This window comes from Chroicocephalus ridibundus, chromosome 6, assembly GCF_963924245.1.
Source record: "Chroicocephalus ridibundus chromosome 6, bChrRid1.1, whole genome shotgun sequence".
In the NCBI taxonomy this organism is placed as follows: domain Eukaryota; kingdom Metazoa; phylum Chordata; class Aves; order Charadriiformes; family Laridae; genus Chroicocephalus; species Chroicocephalus ridibundus.
In genome coordinates, this window is record NC_086289.1 from 42,113,629 (window position 1) to 42,135,151 (window position 21,523).

A 21,523-nucleotide genomic window follows, 5' to 3' on the forward strand; every position below is an offset into this window, starting at 1 on the left:
GCTGAGACAAGGCCCTTTCAGTCCATGGCATTAAGCAAAATGGGATTAGACACAAAAAGCTTCCAAAGAAATCTGCTGTTAATGAATTAAATCACGACTTTGATCACTTTGAAAGTACCCTAGGTGTAAATGCCTTGACTTTCACAAATTTGCACCCTATTTATAGTTGCATCAAAGCAGAGTTTAGTCTTTACCTGGTCTGACAGCATGCATTACTCCCTACCTATCTGACCCAGGAAGTCTATTTTTCAAGTGAGGATAGGTAGCAGAACAAGCACCGTCTCGCCTTCCACGCTCCTGGCTGTCATTCAGAAGAAAATCATTCTCTGTTAACAAGTTCTATTGATCATCCACTTGTATGCCAGAGTACTGAACATACTGCACACCACGCTACTGAATTATGACAGACAGACCTGACACAGATGGTCTGTGTGCGTGCCATTAGGATGGATGCCTCTGGAGCCAAAGGTCTGCGCATACAAGAAGCATTTATTCCCTTGGAAAATGCATCACCCGTATGAAAGAAAACCGTCTGTGCACGAGCTATCTCAGACTCCCGAGGACAGAGAGCCGAGGGCAAAACTCCCGCATACTGACCTGCTACTGGGAGGGAAACTGTGATGCATGAGGTGCTGCTATGCCAGCAAGCACAAACCAAACCAAGCCCTCACCCTTTACCGTCTGCCTTATCCTCAGCGTCTCTAAGCTCTCTAGATCTGCTTCTTAAGTCCTGGAGTTTTCCTTCTCATTAGATTTGATGAAAACACATGGGCCTCTGAGTGATTTTTTGTGCTTCTGCACAAGGATACACAATACGCCCGACCAATTTGAAAACCTGATGATACTCTAATAACATCATATGCGCTACAGAAAACACCCAGGCTTTGTTTCAGTGAAACCTTTTGCTTACTGAAGGGAGTTTCAGTGTTTTACAAGACTTCAGCATCTTTTCCCTTTCTGGGAAACCAAATCCTTTACTTAAAATATATTGCGTAATCTTCTGGCTAACAGTCCTTAGTAAACGCTGAGGTTAGTAAAAGCATTAACCACACCAGGGTTTCGTGGGGACATGAAACCAACACGCAGAAAGCTTTCTGCTGTGCTAAGTGCTGGAAGAGGAGCCCGCAGCCAGGCAGGTGCTCCGTCTCTGTGACAGTCTTTCACATGCCCTTTGTTCAAGGTATGAACATGATTAAGAAAAACTCAAAAATGGATGAAAATGATCTTTCAGTAGCTATCAGATAAAGACCTTTCATTTATCCTTACTCTTGCACTTACAAACCGCCTCCAAGTTTCTCTATCAGATCACGTTGATTAATGCTTTTAACTGGGAAGCTAGCAATTTCAGCAATACTTTATTTTCTCCATTTTTCTACAGCAAACTTTTTTAGTTACCCTCAACTATCTTAAATATGTCTGAAAAAAACTGCCCAAACACAGGAAACAATCATAACGACGCTGTCAATTCAGTGGACGTGTCCATAAAAATTACTTGGTAGTGATAGCGATTTGGTAAAATCGTACATTAAGCTATAAAAGGCTGCAATTCCGCATAAAGGAATGTCTCACAAACAATTCTGTTTGTACAGTTGTCGTCATGCATCTTTGTTTTATGACTAATGATCTAATTTAAGAGGATCTTCAAACAATAAACCCCATTTTTTTCCCCAGCATGTTAGCAGTACAGCCTAAAAATCAAAGGCCTGAAGTCGCTCACGGTCACTTGTGACGCGACTTAAGGCAGGGACTGCAGTTTGGCAGTGGTGGGGCTGCCGGTGTCCGCAGCCGACGGCAGAGGGAGCGGAGGGAGCGCAGATGCTCGCGCAAACACAGCACAGGCACAGCAAGGTGGAGAAATGCCAGCCATCAGCCCCTCACAGTTCCAAGTGAATGCTTTTCTTAGTGTTACAGCAAAACCTAGTTCCATGAGCAGGCTCAATCGTCTACGTTATTCTGCTTTCACTTCAAAATATTACCAAGACAGACAAATCCACCAATTCATATGCAGCAGCAGCAACTACAGATTTCTGATCAAGTTTTTAAAGTTAGCAAGGTCTATTAATTCTTAGTATGATATATTAATTAGGATAACACTTATAAAAACGCACAGCACAGCACGCATACCCAGGAAAAATTCATTCCTGCAGCAGTCAGATGTTAATTTACCTTAGCTTGCTGCTTTGGGACTACTAAATGCCATCATTAGACCCCCAGAAAAAAAGATCCCTGACTCAGTGGGGCTTACAGCACTTGGTTCTGTATCAGATTTTCAAAGGAGTCATTTTTTCATGCTGCACTAGGAGTAACACCGAGGAAGACTTTAAAGCATCTCATTTGTCCCCTCTTTGAATTCACATAAAGAAGTTTAAGGCAGTTAGTCTGGGCAGTCTTATTTTACTCATTATGGAAGAGAGATGTAGAGAATTAGAAAAGCACTGGTACCCATTTTGTAAGAATATCCTCAAGAAATTCTCAAAAGAACTGCTCCGGCTGGTTATTTGTATTGTTTGAGACATTAACCATTAGTTTTATATCAATACTGTAAGACAAGTTGAAACAAAGCATTTGAACTTTTCCTACACACACGCACAAATATTTTTTTCAGTCAAAACAATGTGTCATTGTTGGCCCAACTTCGGTATCAGTTTTGACTAAATTGGTGAATGAACCATGAAAGTGCAGGAGGCAGCGTGGACTCCAGTCCTAGAAGGAGCATCTTTGAACAGCAAACCCAAATGCGCTGCTGCAGAGGTGCCAGGCGTCGAGCAGGGCAGTGCAGTAGCCCTCCTTGCCAAGCCCTGCCTTCAGAGGGCAGCAGGCGAGGTAACCCCCAGGGACACCTCAGCACACACATAACCCACCTCCTGCCACGTTTTGGCAGGATGGACGCATTTACGTGATCTTCTGTGGATGGATACAACCTTTGTCTGCCCACGGTCAGAGCCAGCCAGGAGCTACCTGGACGCAGCAGCTGGCCTTTGAGCCCCAGCTAACACACCCTCTTGTCACAGCTACAGCTTGGGGCCAACTCAGGTCATGGCCAGAACGAGCCTGTCACTCACACGGCACTCGGAGTGGTGGTGGTACGGCCCTGCAGGCGCCATGGAGTCAGCACCGGCAGGCAGACGGTGATGCCCGGGAAGCTTACACAAACCCTCTCCCCAGACTGCCATGCTGCCCATCTCTGTAAGTGACAAAACCCACCCTGTCACTACCCTCACACCTCCCCAAAATACCCGGCAGTCGCCTCTGCTTACCAAAGGCTGCTGCGGTTGCACGGGCTGGAGACCAAGCGCCTGCTGCTGCCCCTGCTGCTGCTGCAACTGAAAGGAGATGGGCGTTGAAAGCACAGCGAGGCGACACACACTCTGCCTCAGGGAACAGCTACCAGACAAGCAGTTATGGCTGCTCACGACTGATGGCCAACAGGAGCCGGGCTCGCTTACAGCACTGGTCACTGAAGGCCCCATTTGGGTGAGAAGCTTCACAGCTCTTCTCCACTTTCATCACCAGCCACACCAAGGCTGACAAGAAGCATCATTAATAGACTAAAAAAATACTCAAAACCCGGCATATTTAGTTTACTATAACATCAAAATATTTAGATAAAATACATTATTGTTTGACAGGAACTGGCACAGATAGCTATTGCATTAAAATGAAAACATGAAAATAATTCCAACCAAAGGGCCACGGGAAGGATTTCAATGTAATTTATTTCCCCTGTGCCAAACCCACATATTTAGCTGATAAACAGATACTTACCTCCAAATTAAAAATATATCATCAAATCAGAATATAGGCAATAGGCCACACAGGAAGCAAGCCCTTCGATTTAATTCTGGTGTACATTATAAGGCCAGACAGGGGAGAGCACAACCATTGCTTTTGTCTCAGCACATTCAACTAGGCCAATCTCAAATTTACCTTCTCCAGAGGCATTCTACAATCTTGAGAAATAAAAGTACTGAATTTTACATGTACGTCCAAAGCTTTCTTTTGGAAATCCCACATGTAAACAATGAATTACTGCACTCGAATAAAAGCAGTTCATGTTTACAGCACCAGGCTCTGCTGCTTTAGACTTGAAGACACAAGCGAGCCAGTGTGTGAACCATCACCTGATACAGTGATGTCTGCACTCCAGTCCTGCACTGAAACACCCCGGGCCTCCAGTGCAGCTGAACCCCTCACCTGGAAGAGTCTCTGCTGTCGCATCTGCTGCTGTCTCTGTCTCACCGGCTCCGGAGGCAGCTGCACCGAGTTCAGGGCCGGATGAGGACCCGTGGTCGATGCAGTGTCCAGTCCCCCTCCAACCAGGGAATTCGGCTGCAAAGGCTGATGGCTCAGTCTGATCAAGGAGAAAAAAACAATGGATTATACTTCATTTATAGACAGAGCATAAATTAGTTTAGGAGCACTCAACTATAAGCTGCGACATTAGAATTCCATAGATTTAAAAGACACTACATTTTACAGGAAGAATATATTTCCAAATATGAATGCTTTGAAAATTATTCCGTAATAGAAGCCATACCGTACTATTGCCCAGTAACTGATGTAGGTAATAACACGTTCCTCTAAGCAAGAAGAACGGATCCAAACATTCAGTTCTTGCTTTATGAGGAAGAGTGATGAGTTTCCACATTTCAAGCAAGAATTCCACATAAGCGCTAAAACATTCTCCCAGCCAAAATATCTCATAGTTACATTACCATGAATTTAAAACTGATTATAAAGACTTTTTACTTTCTAAAATACTAAAAAAAAAACCCCACCAAGCAAGAAATACTTTCTTAGGACGTTATGTGACTAATTAACATTAACAAAGCAGAAAGACATACAGGGGGAAAACATGTTAGCTAGCTTGTAATTTAAATTACCTGTTTAAAACTCAGTAAAGACAAGGCAATTCAGGTTAGCAGCTTTATTCCTAATGCAAGACACTCTGTAGGTTTTCATACAAGGCTGTCAACCAAGTAAAGGCAAAACTTGAGGCTCTACAGAGAGACTTGGACAGATTGGACCGATGGGCCAATGCTAATGGAATGTGCTTCAACAAGGCCAAGTGCCGGGTCCTGCACTTGGGCCACAACAACCCCATGCATCGCTACAGGCTTGGGGAAGTGTGGCTGGAGAGCTGCCTGGCAGAAAAGGACCTGGGGGTTCTAATTGACAAGAGGCTGAACAAGAGCCAGCAGTGTGCCCAGGTGGCCAAGAGGGCCAATGGCATCCTGGCTTGTATTAGAAATAGTGTGACCAGCAGAAGTAGGGAGGGCATTGTCGCCCTGTACTCAGCACTGGTGAGGCCCCACACCTTGAGTATTGCGTTCAGTTCTGGGCACCTCAATACGAGAGAGATATCGAGGTGCTGGAGCGAGCGCAGAGGAGGGCAACGAAGCTGGTGAAGGGCCTGGAGAATAAATCTCATGAGGAGCGATTCAAGGAGCTGGGACTGTTTAGTTTGAGGAAGAGGAGGCTGAGGGGAGACCTCGTCACTCTCTACAACTACTTGAAAGGACATTGTAGAGAGGTTGGTGCTGGTCTCTTCTCACGGATAATTAGTGATAGAACAAGAGGGAATGGGTTCAAGCTGCAGCAGGGTAGGTTTAGGCTGGACATTAGGAAAAAATTCTTCACAGCAAGAACGCTGGAATAGGCTGCCCAGGGAGGTGGTGGACTCACCATCCCTGAATGTGTTTAAGAGTCATTTAGATGTGGTGTTGGGGGATATGGTGTAGGGGAGAACTTTGTCGAGTGGAGCTGATGGTTGGACTCGATGATCCCAAGGGTCTTTTCCAACCTAAATGATTCTATGACTTTTTGAATAGGTGCAAACATACCCAAAATTGAGCGTACTCTTAAAATATCCAGGCTTGCAAGAATTTAAAAGAATTTAAGGAACCAATGATTATTGCAGAATACCTGGTAATGTTCACAATCCCATAAATATTGATTTCATTAAAAATGACAAGAATTGAGAGAGAACTGCATAGCTACATACATGACACTTCCATGTTCTGCTTACAATAAGCAATTGATGAGCAAGTCATTTAAGTAGATCTGAACTTAGCTTTTAAAGTAGATTTTAGTTTTGGAATCAAATTAGAGCTAAAGCAGAGAAAGAAAAATACCTCTACTTGGTAACAGAGCTCATCAGGGGTACTCCAGGACAAACTACACGGGATCAGCAAGACAGGACTGCTCTGCTGACGGGCCAGACCACCTTGTGATGGCCAACACCTGCGTGCTCTCTGCTGTTTCAGTGAATCTGGGCCCCGCACTTGGGGAGCGCGCTGGCAGACACTCCACCACAGCTACAGCTCGGCGCTGCGTACAAAGGCAGACCTTGCAAATTTTGACTGAGTTTTTTTTTCCCCCGCTCCCTCTTTTATTTAAGCCTGTGGATTTTGGGACTTACTCTACTGAATATGTCTATTTGAAGTGGAAATTAAAAGTGGCAAAATTTCTGATTCAGTTAAAAGCGGAGCTGGACTGTTAGCTGGACTATGCTAGACTGTCAGAAAAAAAAATCTGATACAAGACTGTTATTGGAAACTCCAGTTTTTCACTCTGCTTACGCTGTAACATTCTCTTTTGCAGATTTGTTTCCTGCTTCATCTGCCTTCTGTTTCATTACACTTCTTTACCAATGATTGTTTTTCCTGTTTCCCATAGGCACTGCAACTCAGCCGTACTTCCGAAGCGAAGTCAATTTAATCTATACAGGCTTAAGCAAAATTCATTCGTCTATTACTAGTTAAACTACCAGGTTGGTCTCGTGTTTTCTTGACTACAGACTCTTAGGTAAACCTGGAATATTTGTTGTTTAATACCACACACGTTTGCATAATATGGATACTGTATTTGTGCATGTAGTGAAATGGGAACCAATAGCCATCTTAAAATGAATTTTTATGTTCTACAAACACACAGGACAACTGTGCTACAACATGTGCCACGACCAACTTAAAATAAAAATTAAATGAGGGGAAAAAACAGGGGGAAATTGGAGAAAGGCATATTTATTGCTAATTAGACCTGGCATTAACCTCGTTTTGAGTTTTGATTAATACACTTTATTTTAAATAAAGCTTTAGATCTCTAAACAAAGTTGCCATTAAAATCCCGCAATGCTACCAGCTCTGAGAAGTGCAGAGGCTCACCGCTGAGTGCCTGTCAAAGGCTGGACATACGCAGCCGCCTGCTGTTGAATGTATCCGCTGGGCTGTTGCTGCATCTGCCGCAGCCGCTCCGCCAGCGTGGGGCTGGAATGAGCCGCCGGGTACGCTCGGGGGGTGTAGCTGGGGGAAAGCACGATGCTGCCAGGCTGCTGCTGCTGCTGCAAAGGCATCTGAGTGCTGTACATCGTGTATCCGTGAGGCATGCTCTGTGCGGAAAACAGGCAGAAGAGTAACTTCACTGTGCTCATATTTAAATTAGCTGAACTACAGAAGAAAGAGACGGCCTTTACCAAAGAGCCAAAGCCTGGACAACTGGAGGACAGTCAGCGAGACGCAGTGCTGTGCCCATGCACCGACCTGTGAGTCCCCCCCACTGGCTGTACCTCACTTCTCTTTGCGGATTCAGGCAGCTGCAATGTGGTCACACGCAGCAGGACGGGACGGGCACGTGCCACCCGTCCCTGCGCAAGAGCAGGGCTCTGCTTCACAGCTCCACCCCTCTCTTGTCTTTGTCCCCCCCGGCCAATTCCCAGAACGACCATGACAGAATAAAGAGTTACTGGTATCACTACCTCACCAAAAATTGGCCAAATTTCAGGCTTAACACAGAAACATGCTTGCCTTTACCAGCAACAACGTTAGGAAAAACTGGGAAGTGACCACGGGAGCAGCACAGTACCTGTGCTTGCTGTAACCCTGGGTACTGTGGAAGCTGAGACGGGGGTCGAACTTGTGGAGTGAAAATAGCAGCTTGGTCCATCGGCTGACCCTGAAAGACACAGTGCCCATGAGATACGTCCTCCACAGCCCCAACAAGTCCAGCTCTGGACACAAACCCCACTCAAGTTGTGTCCTGAAGAGTCATGGAGAGACTTGACCATTTTCTTCAAGACAGCACCGTTGCGCAGTGCCAAACTGCTGAACTGCACTTACTCACGGGGAGATGGAAGAATTGGGTTTTGTTTGATTTCTGACACTACTGTAACACTGCAGCAGTGAAGAAACAGCCACTTACTCCGAGGTCTTGCAGACACCCTTTAAAACAGGGCTTTGCAAATGATTAGGAAAAAAAATATTCTAGCTGTCTTGAAGACAGTACATTAAATTATACAGGAAGCTTAGAGTCAATGATAATCTCTAGTAAAAAATACACAGTTGATATCTTTCTCAGGCTACCTGACTACGAGCTTTCCCCCAGATAAAGCAGGCAAAAGGATTAGCAAACTTTATGATGACATACAAAATATCAGTTTGATAAATGGGTAACACAAGCATCTCCAGCTCCCAACCAGTACCGCTTAGAAACACGCTCCCTATTTGTGATCAGCGGACAGCCTAGTTTGTTCATGTCAAATCGCCTCAATATTTATGCCCAATTAATGGCAAATCATTTAAAGATTTCAACTGCAATGGCATTACTATGTTTTGAAGCACCAGAAAGAGAGTTAAAAAATAAAATATTAGACTTAATTTCAGGACCAAGATTGTAAAAAAACAGCAAATAAGAATTTGCCAAGGATACAATCAAGTCTGTGTATTTTCTACGTGATTGTGATGCTGCTCTTGATCATTTTGAAAAACATTCCACTCAAAAAAGCTCAGCGGCAGACGCAAGCTGGAAACAGTGATGCTCCTTCCTTGTAGCTGCCCGGTTCACTGCAAAAACAGACAAAACTTCCAAGTCCTCCAACAAAGCCTTTGCCATTTTAATCAGGATAGCCTTACAGAGAAGTATAATTTAAGGCTAAAAGTGACTCTGATAACACACTGCAAACAGCAACATTACAATCAGGGCTAGCCAGTGGAAAAGAAAATCTCAAATGGGATAAAATACTGAAGCACCATTGAAACTCTCCTTTATCTGCTCCCATCCCCTTAGTGGTAACTGCACCAAACGTTAACAGGTCTGTTAAGCACAAGCAGTGGTCCTGCAGTTCAGCTTATTTTGGATTGAGTTTAAAAACATGTGCTTCCTCACCGACAGACCTGGGAAACAAGCAGAGCTACCTATTGTGAATGGAAATCGCTCAGGGAAGCAGTACGGTAGAGAGAAAGTGTTCCAGCTTCAACCGATCCAGCCCTAAGAGACATGGACCGCTGTAACCGGGCCTGGATTAACCGCCCTGTGATCTGGGCAGAAAACAGACAGAAGAGGTCAAGGACAAGATGCGAAACCAGGGGCAAAGCTACCACAGGGTACCACAGAGTTGGCACACGCTCCTTTTTCATGCCTTCCTTTCTTTTAAAAACAAAGAAACAAAGACAACTGACCTAGCTAGGCTCTGTGCCAGCCTCTGGGACCACCGCTAAAGGGGTCACTATGGCGCAGGCAGGACAGCAGCCAGCTCTGACACATATCGGCTACACTAAGGAACCAGAAGCTACCCTAAGGACTTGTTTTAAAAACAAGCCACTACCTCATGGAAAATTCTGAAAAACACATTAGGAGGTGTGAACAGAGTAACATCTATCAGTCCTGACAAAAGCTCAGAGTAAATTAAATTTATCTGGAAAAATATCTGCAAAATCAGACAGGGAGCTCTCAAAACAACCACCTGATAGGTGAGAAACTGAAACACGGAACAGAATGTACATCTTGCAGACGGGATGCACATAAACCAGCTGTCAGCCAAGTACAGGGGGAAGGTACTCAACTACTTAAGATTTTTCTTTTCTTTTTTAAAACAGAGGGAAAAGAAGAAAAACAAACAAACAAAAGAACAATAATTTCTCCGAGCAAATTGCTTCTGAAACTTTTTCATAAGGTGCCAACCACACAACAGACAAAGATGCAACTTGAAGACATCTGAAGGTGAAATCTGGAAAAACCATGACTGATTTCCAGAAAAATTGGTGCCTTAAGCTATTTCCTGCAGTAATACAAGCACCCGGTGGGTTCCTGTGGAGCAGTGCTCTGTGTGTTTTTCTTCTGTTTCTCTTGGTGACAGCTAACCTGGGGTGCCCAAGAATAAAATTTGTCTACTCATGCCCATGCAGTGCAGTGTCCCTGCAAAGCCAGTGGAAGCTGTATCAATGGAAATTGCATTAGGCCCTAATTTCATAAGAAAATCCTAAATAAGCAGCTGCATGATCCCAGCAATACACGGTGGGCAGAAAGTGAGTTTTGCCCACCCACCTTTTCCCTGCCATTTAAAGCGCACACAAGCAGCGGAGCTGGCAGGGTGGGACTCAAGAGCAGCACCCCGTACCGAAGGCACCGCTGCCCAGGCCAGGCAAGCACCACGCACAAACCCACGTATGAAACATAAGCAAAAAGCTGTTTGTTAGGTAGGGGACAGATCAATTTATTCCACGTCAGCACACGGCCACCGAGCAAGCTCCCGTGTTACGAGCAAGCTCTGCATTCCTGAACAGTGGCAGCAGACGTTGGCAAATTCAAGGGGACTTCTCCCTCCGGGCATAATTTAGTAAAGAGTTAACTAAACATGCAAGCCAATTGCTGCAAGCCAGAACTGTGCATGCATGTCAAACAAAAACAAAACCAAAAAAAAAGCAGAAAAAACCTAAACACTCCTATACATTGCCGATGCAATGTTACAGTAATAACCACTGTTCCCTTTCTTCTGTGCACCTTGAACTGAAGGAAAACCTACTGCTTTTTCCTGTTAAGGTATGTGGCCATAGCGTATTTGGAAGGAATTTTCTTTTCTAGGTGGTGCTGGGACTGGCAAAGGTGATTGTAGCAGCATAGCACTGTAGGCTGATTTTGACCAAAATCTGACCAAATCTGACTTTGAAAGTAGGTAATGAAACACTAACACTTATTTGGATAAGAAGCTGATGATAGATTTGAGAAACCTCACTGTGTACTTGCTGCATAACTAGGCGTGCCTAATTAACTGCAAATATGGTCTTCTATACCCTGATATGCCACCAGTAATAACAGGAATGACTGCACGGATATAAAATATGGACAACAGGGTAAGCAGCACAGCCTTTTTGCTTTGTCTTTCCAATTAGCACTTTTAACAACATTGCAGTTTCCCTAAGACAGGACAAAAGTCCTGCAAAGTAACTCTGAAACAGCTTTTCTAATTAATATCTAGAAAGCTTTCCAACACAGATATTGGGAATGAAACTTCTTGCCATCATTGTTTTTCCCTAGAAAACTGAGTTCTGTGAAGCATAATAATGTAAAGGTATGTGTTAGCTGTTACTTGTTTTGGAAGTAACAAAATATGGTTATTCTAATAAGCGCACATCCTGCCGTGGCTCAGGAATAGACCATCAGGCAGTATTATACTGTTGCGCTCAGGTGAGACAAGAAGTATTTTGGTATTCTGGACCCTAGAGCTCACGTGGAGCCAGGGGAGTCGACCCTCGCTGCCCGAGCTGAGCAGCATGACTGAATCCTCCAGCAGCAGGAACAGGCCCACCCAGGAATGGCTGGAAGTGCTGGTGGCCAAGAAGGACGTGTGGTCCACCCCTTACCGCTCATCAGACACGGCAGTCACCGCCACCCCGCCTGCCACAGCCCACGGCAGCAGAGAGGAGCAGCCCCAGCCGCCGGTGGGGAGACAAGGGCAGAACGGGAACACGCCAGCCAGGCTTAGATGGACATGGCATCGGACATACCTTGCAGCAACTCTGATTTTTCACAGTGAGAAACACAACGGAAGAGGAAAAAATTGATCAATAATGCAGTTGTTGGAAATATTTGTAAGAAAAAAAAATACTCTATGTGTGCAAGTGTATTCACAGCCTTCCCACATGCAGCCACTGCGCTACCTAGGTGAGAGGAGTGCCAAAGCGTACCATTCTCATCAAAAGCAAAGTGTGCAGCCTGTGTGTTAAAAGAAATGCATGTTTGTGCAAAATAAAAAATAAAGAGAAGTTCACAGTCTCAGAGTGGTTACCATTATGTTGTCAAAGCCATCCTGAAGGGATACAGCAGTGCTACAGACATCCTAAAGGAAAAGGACAGGCAAGAAAATAGCAAACAATACAAAGAATCGACACAATTAGGCTTGGATTGTTAGTGAAGCGGTACAGCACCTTTACAGAGCACACCTGTATGTACTCGAAGAATGCTGGTGTTTAGGAATGCTAACAAGGTCCTTTTAGATGTTTTTTATGCTAGTGAACCTCAGCACTTTTGTGAAATTTATGAACAGAAACTCTAAACGTGGAAAGGACTCCTTACCATCCATGGCAGCCTACTTATTCTATACATAATACTTAAATTTTTTTAACAAGTCATAGTTCTTAAAGACCTTGCACCACAGCTATTCGTTTTCAAGAGCACAGCAAGTACGGCACAGCACTAAGGAGCAGGGTCCTCCTGGACTGATTTTACAGGACTCCCCACACCAGTGCCAGTGATTTCAAGCTGAGCAGGTAATTTCGCTCTGCAGCTGCAGAAACATAAAAACCAAAGAAGAAACCTTCCTTATTTAAGCTCTACATAACAAATGACACCACACGCTAGCAATGCTTCCAAATCACCTTGCTCCTAAAGTTTCAAATACCACCTTCAGGCTTGTACACCACCACAGCATTTCCTAGTCTAAATCCACGACGGCAGGAAGAACTACCACAAGTTGCCCAGGACACGCTTCTGAGCCGGAGCGCCACACATGCAGGCAGGTGTCCCACGGGGGCAGCCCCGGGTGCCAGAGAGCACACAAAACTCCAGTGCCACTGGGACCTCGGAGGGGTTTCCCTGCTGTCAGTGTTGCCAGCACATGTGGAGACAACAAGCAAAGCAGACAGGGCAGCCTGGTGAATTGTTCATTTGTTTCATTACAGTAAAAGTTTTCAAGTATCAGGCTGAATGAATCTTCTCAAACATCCAGTAGGGCAAAATATCAGAACCAGAGAGAAGACACTGTGTCTATCTGGGGTGCTCCCCGGCACACCGCAAAGGACCTGGCTGTGCACGCCACTGTGGAAGGAACTGTGAAACAAAGGCCAGGTTGGATGGCTCTGGTTTGACTTGGTTTACATCAGTTTAACTTATACTGACTTATTGCAGAAATAAAAACATGGCTGATACAGAACCACTGACTGATGAACATCCAAAACATGTCCTACGTTAGCTAAAACATGCATCTGAACCTATCCTGGTGGATTTTAATGCAACTTTTACATTGTAAAAGTTTAATCCACATTTTATGAAAAAGTTCATCACAGACATCTTATTAATCTTACTTAGGCATGTATTCACGCCTTTGTGGTGAATTTATTCTCCTCACTGACAACCTCTCTATGCAGCACTTCGGGGCAGAAGTTAACTGTTGTTCTAAACACCTCAGATACTGTCCTTGCTTGAAACCAAAAGGTTTCCCTTTGCAACATCTTTTGTCTTCTAAATGTGATAGTGTTAAACAAGAGCATTTCTTAAATGCGAGAATAACGCGTTATTTTAAATCTTCACTTTTAGATCCACCTAGTCACAAGTAGTGAACATCATTTGTTTACTCAGGGCTCTTATTTAAGCCTGTATTCTCCTATAGTAATTGAAAGCCAGTTGGACTAACACTAAAATAGCGTGATATTGCCTAATGTAAGAAATACTACAGGGTTTCTATTAAATAGGAAGCGGTGGCTCACTGTAGAGCCCAGTACCCTGATATTTAGGGTACCTGATCCTTGTAGTGCCTATAGGACACCAATGAGAGATCAAATATCCACTGTATCACTGATATTACAAAACGCACATCCACAGCTTTTTGGGGCTGCTTTTTTTTTTTTTTTTAAGGTAGATGGTAGCTCACATACAGGGAAACCCTAGTTTCACAATTACGAACAGCCACATATAAAACTATTGTAGCCCATCAGCAATTTAAGCACTATAGAGGGTTTTGCATGCATCATAGCAGAGAGACTGACAGAGGGATGAGAAGGATAATGAAGGAGCTACAACAAAAATAAAGACAGTGTGGGAGAAATTATGAGGATACTTGCTGAAAATTTGGACTATTTTGAGCAAAGAGGGTACATCACAGAGTCTGAAGGCTAGATAGCATAAAGGCAATAATAGGCATAAATGCATATACTGCAATGAGGGTAAGAATGGGTATGGAAGGACTTTATCAAAATAAAGGTGAGAAGTTATTGGTTTTATCACCAACTACTATACACATATTACAGATTAACTGGGACCCAAAAAATCAATTTTCTATTCTTACACCATTAAGTCAAAAGCAGCCCGTCTGAAGCCTATTCTGAAAACTAGCTCAGGCTCCAAAAGCTGTTGCAGAACAGCCGTGTGCAGTTTGGCACACAGCAGCTGCACTCTGCAAAAATGTTAGGAGAAGAAATACCAGCTATTTCTAGAGAACATGGGCATCTGGATGAACATTGCCTTCTGGATGCAGGGAAGGCTGTGGATGTTGTCTGTCTGGACTTTGCTAAGACCTTTGACACCGTCCCCCACAGCATTCTCCTGGAGAAGCTGGCGAATCATGGCATAGACAAGTGTACTCTTCACTGGGTTAAAAACTGGCTGGATGGCCGTGCCCAGAGAGTTGTGATTAATGGGGTGAAATCCTCTTGGCAGCCAGTCACCAGTGGTGTCCCCCAGGGCTCAGTTTTGGGGCTGGTTTTGTTTAATATCTTTATCGGTGACCTGGATGAGGGGATTGAGTGCACCCTCAGTAAGTTTGCAGATGACGCCAAACTAGGTGGGAGTGTTGATCTGCTTGAGGGTAGGAAGGCTCTACAGAGGGACCTGGACAGGCTGGATCGATGGGCCAAGGCCAACTGTATGAGGTTTAATAAGGCCAAGTGCCGGGTCCTGCATTTCAGTCACAACAACCCCAAGCAACACTCCAGGCTTGGGGAAGAGTGGCTGGAAAGCTGCCCGGCAGAAAAGGACCTGGAGGTGCTGGTGGACGGCCAGCTTAACATGAGCCAGCAGTGTGCCCAGGTGGCCAAGAAGGCCAACAGCATTCTGGCTTGTATCAGGAACAGCATGGCCAGCAGGAGCAGGGAAGTGATGGTGCCTCTGTACTCAGCACTGGTGAGGCCTCACCTCGAGTACTGCGTTCAGTTCTGGGCCCCGCTGTACAAGAGGGACATTGAAGCGCTGGAGCGTGTCCAGAGGAGAGCTACCAGGCTGGTGAGGGGTCTGGAGACCAGGTCATATGAGGAGAGGCTGAGGGAGCTGAGCATGTTTAGCTTGGAGAAGAGGAGGCTGAGGGGAGACCTCATTGCCCTCTACAACTACCTGAAAGGAGGTTGGAGAGAGGTGGGTGTTGGCCTCTTCTCCTGCGTGAATCATGACAGGACCAGAGGAAATGGCCTGAAGTTGCGGCAGGGGAGGTTTAGATTAGACATTAGGAAGAATTACTTTACTGAAAGAGTGGTCAGGCACTGGAACAGCCTGCCCAGGGCGGTGGTTGAGTCATCATCCCTAGAGGTGTTTAAGAAACATCTAGATTTGACACTTCAGGGCATGCTTGTAGGTTGTTTGGTTGGACTCGATGATCTCAAAGGTCCTTTCCAACCATGAAGATTCTATGATTCTATGATCTGTGTGCAGATGTGCATGGAAATAGCTCCTGAGGGACTTCCTGGATATTTAATTGTGAAAAGCATTGCTGTGCCTCTGCTGCTTACTTGCAGTTTGGTGATACATAGCACCATGAAATTCCGCTATGAAAGCCCCAGTGACACAACAGTGAACAAGAATATCATCAAGAAACAGAAGCAAAACCCGATTTTATGAAACACAGGAAAAATAGAAGGGGCTAAGAGACCACAGGGCAAATTAAGTTTAAAAGCAGATGATCCTGTCTAAGGGGAATTATTGCAATTGTAAACATTAGCTGGCTCTCCACTCCGTAAGCCTACACAGGGCAAGTAGCCCCAGTGGAAGGCAAAACCACCATGGTGCTGTTCAAACTTGAGTATTTGGACAAACCTGTTGGAGAGACCGTGACTGGGCTTGCTGCCTGAGGAGCCGCTGCTGCTGCTGCTGCTGCTCTTGCTGCAGGAGTTTCATCTGGAGCAACTGCTGCTGAGGTGTGATTGCATGGATAGAGGGGGGCTGCATCATGGTGCCAGAGCGCCGCTGCAGCATGTTCGACAGGGCTTGCTTCGTATTAGTTGGAACAAAGGAGCCTGTCGGATCCAGCCTGGAACCACCTAAAAAACACCAAAACCACAAATGCGTTCTCTGCCTTCCATAAGAGCATTGTTGGTACAGATCACTGCTAATTCATCGGCTCCTATTTGGTTAGCTCTACTATAACAATAATGAATTTATCTCTGTAAAGGCAGACAGTGAAATGGATTAAACCAGATTTCTGGCCTGAAAAATTAAATGGGGAAAATAACTTTGAAGACTACTGCTTGTACATGAGAACGAAAAGTAAAAAGGCTAATGGATATTGCATGCTCTATGTCACGTAAAATATATGACTACTACTGATGAACAAAAGTTGCACGTCAGATCAAAAGCATAATATGAACAGCTTATTATGTCAAGCCAATTTTATAATGAGATGGCAGTGATTTAGGCACTCTATGCTATTTGATAAAAATCATGTATCTATATGTCAGACTTATGAAGGTAATCTTATACATTTGCTTTTAAAATCAGCATTTCCTTAAACTTTTTAGCCACTGTCTGGTATATTCTGAAGACTTTTACACACTTAAAATACCGATCTAGTGGTATTTGGAGCGTCAGGAAAACAAAACAAAACAAAACAAAACAAACTTTAACATTTATAACTGGAATCAAACTTCTAAACTTCTCCTGCATAATATCCAAAAAGGACACTACAGTATTTCTCAAAACATCATAAACTGCTGCCCCCTAGAGCAAGCAAATACCTACGTTAAGCTGTGTACACATTAACTGGAAAAAACTAAACAATTCTACAAAAAAAATTAATCACATATCACAAACGATGAAAAAAAAGTGAGACCATGGATTTGTTTGTTCCATCTAGCAGATGTTAAATTAGCCACCATGGTTCTTGGTATGAATCATAGAAGAAATAACCCAAAGGTCATTTGTTCCTTTTAATCATCCCTCTCCTATTTAACTCCTTGTTGAATTTCTATCAGCTTTCTTATACCATCACCACAAATCCCGGAGCAGGTAATTTTTGCTCATCTACCAAAAAAGTTTAATAGCTGAAGAGATACACACCTACAACTGATAACAGAAAGCCCTTCAAAAAAAAGGGCTAACTAAAGGAATAAAATAAATGGCATCAGCAGACACTACCTGCTTCAGAGAAAGTTCGAGAGAAAACATGGTTCTAAGTAGTCAATTTTTATCATATACCAAATAATAAAGCCTCATGTCTGTGAATTCAAAGCTTACACGTACCTGGCGGGAGGGGCTGGTTCTGCACAAAGAAGCCGGGCTGCGGCGGCTGTCCCATGATGTTGTAACCCCACAAGGCAGACTGAGGATGGTGCATCATTTGAGAGGAAATTGGTGAATAAGTGGGAGGCACTCTATATAAGTTATTCTGTGGATATTCCTTAAAATATACAGCAAAAGTGAATGTTACTGACATTCATACCTTACTAACTCATAAATAATGCCAATTTTCCTACTAAATTATTAAAGGACAGAGACAGGTCCCATTGTCATTTGCAATGATGTAAAAAATAGATTAAGTCTCAGGCTGCCCACAGGTAATTAACACTAACGACTTCATAGACACACCATCCATTTTTACCTTATTAGCAAGTTTTTTCTGCAGGTTATAATTAGGTATAGCACAAGGACAGCTTACTGTATCAGTATATAACTAACTGAACTTAATGACTATATGAACTTAACTGAAATATCAAAAAGGCCAGAGAATGATCTTAAACAAAGCCGGTGGATGCTGACAGAACACTATCATGTCTACAATACATACAACTACACTGGCAGCAGTGTGAAGAGGATGTAAACCCGCAGAATGCTGCTATTGTAAATCTACCTTATTATTTGGGTGGTGCCAGGCATGCTTTCCAAACCCTTGCTCCAAGGGATTCTTCAGCTTAGGAACACACAGCTCAAAAACCATTAAAACCAAACGGGAAAGTGTCTCAGAAACCAGAACAAACCACACAGTAAAACAGTTTATCTATGTGAAAGAGCTTCCTTCAAATTGTTTTCCATTTGAATAGGACCTGGGTTTGAACTAACGTTTGCTCTCAACATAATTTGAACAGGAGGAATTTTAGAAATTAATACAAACAGTAACAGCTGTACTTTACATCGAACAGGAGAAAGCATATATGGAAACCGGAATAATATTTAGGTAGCAAGATCCAGTCTAGCATATTTTATATAGTGTGTACGGTCCTAAACACAGTACATTGCTCTACTCTGAGCTCTAATTGATAGAAATCCACCCTCCTTCTGACTACCTCCATTCAATCCCTTTATTAGGAGTTGCTCCTCCAGGTGCAGACCAGTTTCTGAAGGTAGCTAAGACACCACCATGCAGCATCAGATGCTTTGGTGAGATGTTTTGTGTGGGGCACCAACTACTTACATCAGCCCTTGAGCTTGATTTTGACTTTCGCTTCCTGCCTTTTGTCTTCTTCTCGTCATCTGTGGCAAGTTTTCCCTGATCTGAGAGCTCTCCTGACTTTCTTTCCGGTTCCTGAGAGACAGGTGTGATGGGCTCTTCCTCCTCCTCCTCTGGAGGAAGGGGCAAGGGCTCGAGGTAGTAACTCCGTGGCTTGGGTTTGGTGTGTGTGTGGTACAGGAGGAGATGCTGCTGCTCCTCATATTTTATCACTTTCCTGTCAACACGAACGGTACCAAACCATGCCCAGGAGAGAGGAGCAGGATTTTTGTGACCTTCAAATAAATCCCAAGGGGACACCTTTTGTTTTGTTGAAACCTGAAGACCCTGTTTCAGAATAAAAGTTAGTATTTTAAGGAAATTGAACACTAGAGCAGACTGCTTGCTTTTGTATATCATTATTTGACTCAGAAAAATCCAGTAAGGCTTTTTTCCTCTCCATAAAATGTACCAAATGCATACTGGTGGGATTTTAACCTCTATCCAAGGCTGCTACTAGATAAACGCAATTATATTTTTATAGTACCATTTGCATATAGCTATGATAGAAATCTCAAGCCCCACATCTCATATTTTGGAGGAAAAGTCAAATATTTATCAAAAATTGCTAATCTGAGAATACCCTTGCTAAAAGTTTACATATTCAAATAAGGGGAAAAAGCCTAAGCACTATATCACAAAAAATGCCCACCCAGTCTGGAGAATAAAAAGCTCTATGGTAAGCTCTATCCTTCTCTTTTAAATACATTGGGTTTTTTTAAATTATGCATCCCTTCATATTCACAAAAAACCCAAAAAAACCTAATACACTTTCCCGTCCCGCTTTTTCCCCCCCTGTCTTTTGTAAGCAGGATCACCCTCCATCTTCCTCCCACCATGTAATGTATCAAAAGCTTCCCGGGTCAAATGAGCTCTCAAATGTTGGATTCTGCTTGAAAAGCAAATACTTTTGTAAGAGTTTCTGCTGTTCAACTCCAAGTCAAATGTAATTTCCTTTTTGGCAACTTTTGTGGAGTTGGCTGACATCAGTCAAGACCCTATATTGCAAGATTGAGCAAGCTTATGTCAACGCTCATCACATTAGCAGTTACAAACTGACCACGTACTCTGCGGATTTAACAAGGAAGGGCATGCAGCAAACACGGTAACTGAATTTTAAACAAACCAGGAAGTGAAAGGTTACCCCAAGTTTTGGATTTATACGAATGGCATAAAACTGTTTCCATTAAAGACGTATATATATATATATCTCTAAAGTTCTGAGACTATCTGAAAGCACCAGTGAATCATCAGGGAGCGGAGGACGGAATCGCCACCTGTGCTGCTGCAGGGCTGGTGATGCTGGTGCATGGTCCAAGGCACACTAGGCTGCTCGAACCATTCGCCTGGGGTTTAACAGCTCCCTGCGTGCCTCTCTAAACCCGCGCCAGGTTTCACGCTCTGCCTGAGAATTTTCACACGGATCATGCAAACCAAAACTGTACAAGAATATTTGGAACAGAAATAAATTTGATACCAAAAATCGTCATTTGCAATGATTTTTAAAGGTTTTATTCTACAAGCCCAGCATTCCTCACTTTCAGCATCATTGCTCATAGGAAGGTTCCTGTTTACAAGAGGTTGCATTGCCGTGACTGAAGCTTTTGCAATGACTGAGTGCATTAGAAAGCTGTATGACAGGAGATGTACAATGCTTTTACGGTACTGCACATAAACTCATGCACTGTACAAGCTGTATCTGTTTGCTTGAATTTCCTATGCCTCAAAAATCATGGAACAACTGAGATGAAAGCAAACATATACTCTTGCCTGTTTCTTATCAATGGAGTCAAATCCTGCAATTTTGTTCCCCTTGGTGTCGATCAAGGATCCCATTGGCTCACAAGTAATAATATCACACGTCTGCTTTGGCAAAGGGAGCAGCTGGCGAACCTTGTCAATGCTTTCTGACCGCTTGTCTCCCAGCTCTTTCTAGAGAATAAATACATCAATCAATCAAACAGAAAGCTGGGGGAAAAAGGAAGAGAAACATCACGCTGCTTTCACTATTAGAAAATGTCCAGTTTCTGGATGAATCACTTCCTTCTATTTTTACTAAATTTAAACAAGTGGCTTCGCAAGGTTTTTTGTTTTGTTTTTTAAGAATGCAAGTTATCTTTTCCTCTATTGTTAGAACAGAACGTAGAAAATATCTAATACAAATTAAATACAAATTTAGTGTCTCAAACATGAATACAAGTAGTCAAGCGTCTTGCAGGGTCCTTAACTGCAATTTAATACGAAGAAAATATTAGAAGTCTGCCTTCCCACCCCCAAATTCCTGTATTTTTATTTTCTTCTTTTGCTCCTTGTTGTCACTAGTGCTGTTTCAGTCTCCCCTCTTTTCCAAGAGGCCTTCCCAGAACTAGAAATAACAGGATTAAGAGACAAGCACACAAAGTGATTTAAAAGAAATGCTGAAAACGACAAGATACAGCACTTACTTTTAATTTTTTCACCAAATTCATGTAAGCCCTTTTGTTTTCCTCAGGCCCTCCTTGGGAAGCATTTGACAAGTCCGAGGCAAGCGTCCCATTGATGAGGACACCCAGCATATCGAGCACAGTTGTGAACAATTCACTGAGAGTAAAGACAAGTATTACCTTGAGGAACTACGGATTGCTAAGAGATCCAGGGACAGTTATTCACGGCAAAGGCCACAAACGCAGCTTTTTAGACAAGCTGGGGTTTTCAGAGCTCTCTGCATACCTACACACCTCACAGCTTGCATGTGTAAGCCCCGGTGTATACATGCAGGGGGTCTGTCGAGACGTACACACAAATCTT

General features: G+C 43.6%; 1 protein-coding gene across 9 annotated transcripts in view; it reads right to left on the reverse strand.

Annotated features, from left to right (window-relative positions):
• Positions 1 to 21,523, reverse strand: part of MED12L (mediator complex subunit 12L) — a 153,515-nt gene that overhangs the window by 1,905 nt on the left and 130,087 nt on the right. For 5 of the 9 annotated variants that reach the window (XM_063337477.1, XM_063337473.1, XM_063337470.1 and 2 more), the window contains 10 exons: positions 21,181 to 21,316; positions 20,507 to 20,668; positions 18,662 to 19,024; positions 17,494 to 17,650; positions 16,072 to 16,295; positions 12,062 to 12,112; positions 7,864 to 7,953; positions 7,167 to 7,390; positions 4,195 to 4,351; positions 3,258 to 3,323 (listed from right to left, as the gene is read on the reverse strand). In XM_063337477.1, the coding sequence (XP_063193547.1) occupies positions 3,258 to 3,323; positions 4,195 to 4,351; positions 7,167 to 7,390; positions 7,864 to 7,953; positions 12,062 to 12,112; positions 16,072 to 16,295; positions 17,494 to 17,650; positions 18,662 to 19,024; positions 20,507 to 20,668; positions 21,181 to 21,316 (1,630 nt within the window). The remainder of the gene's footprint in view (positions 1 to 3,257; positions 3,324 to 4,194; positions 4,352 to 7,166; positions 7,391 to 7,863; positions 7,954 to 12,061; positions 12,113 to 16,071; positions 16,296 to 17,493; positions 17,651 to 18,661; positions 19,025 to 20,506; positions 20,669 to 21,180; positions 21,317 to 21,523) is intronic. The other 4 variants (XM_063337476.1, XM_063337471.1, XM_063337472.1 and 1 more) reach the window with 3 other exon arrangements.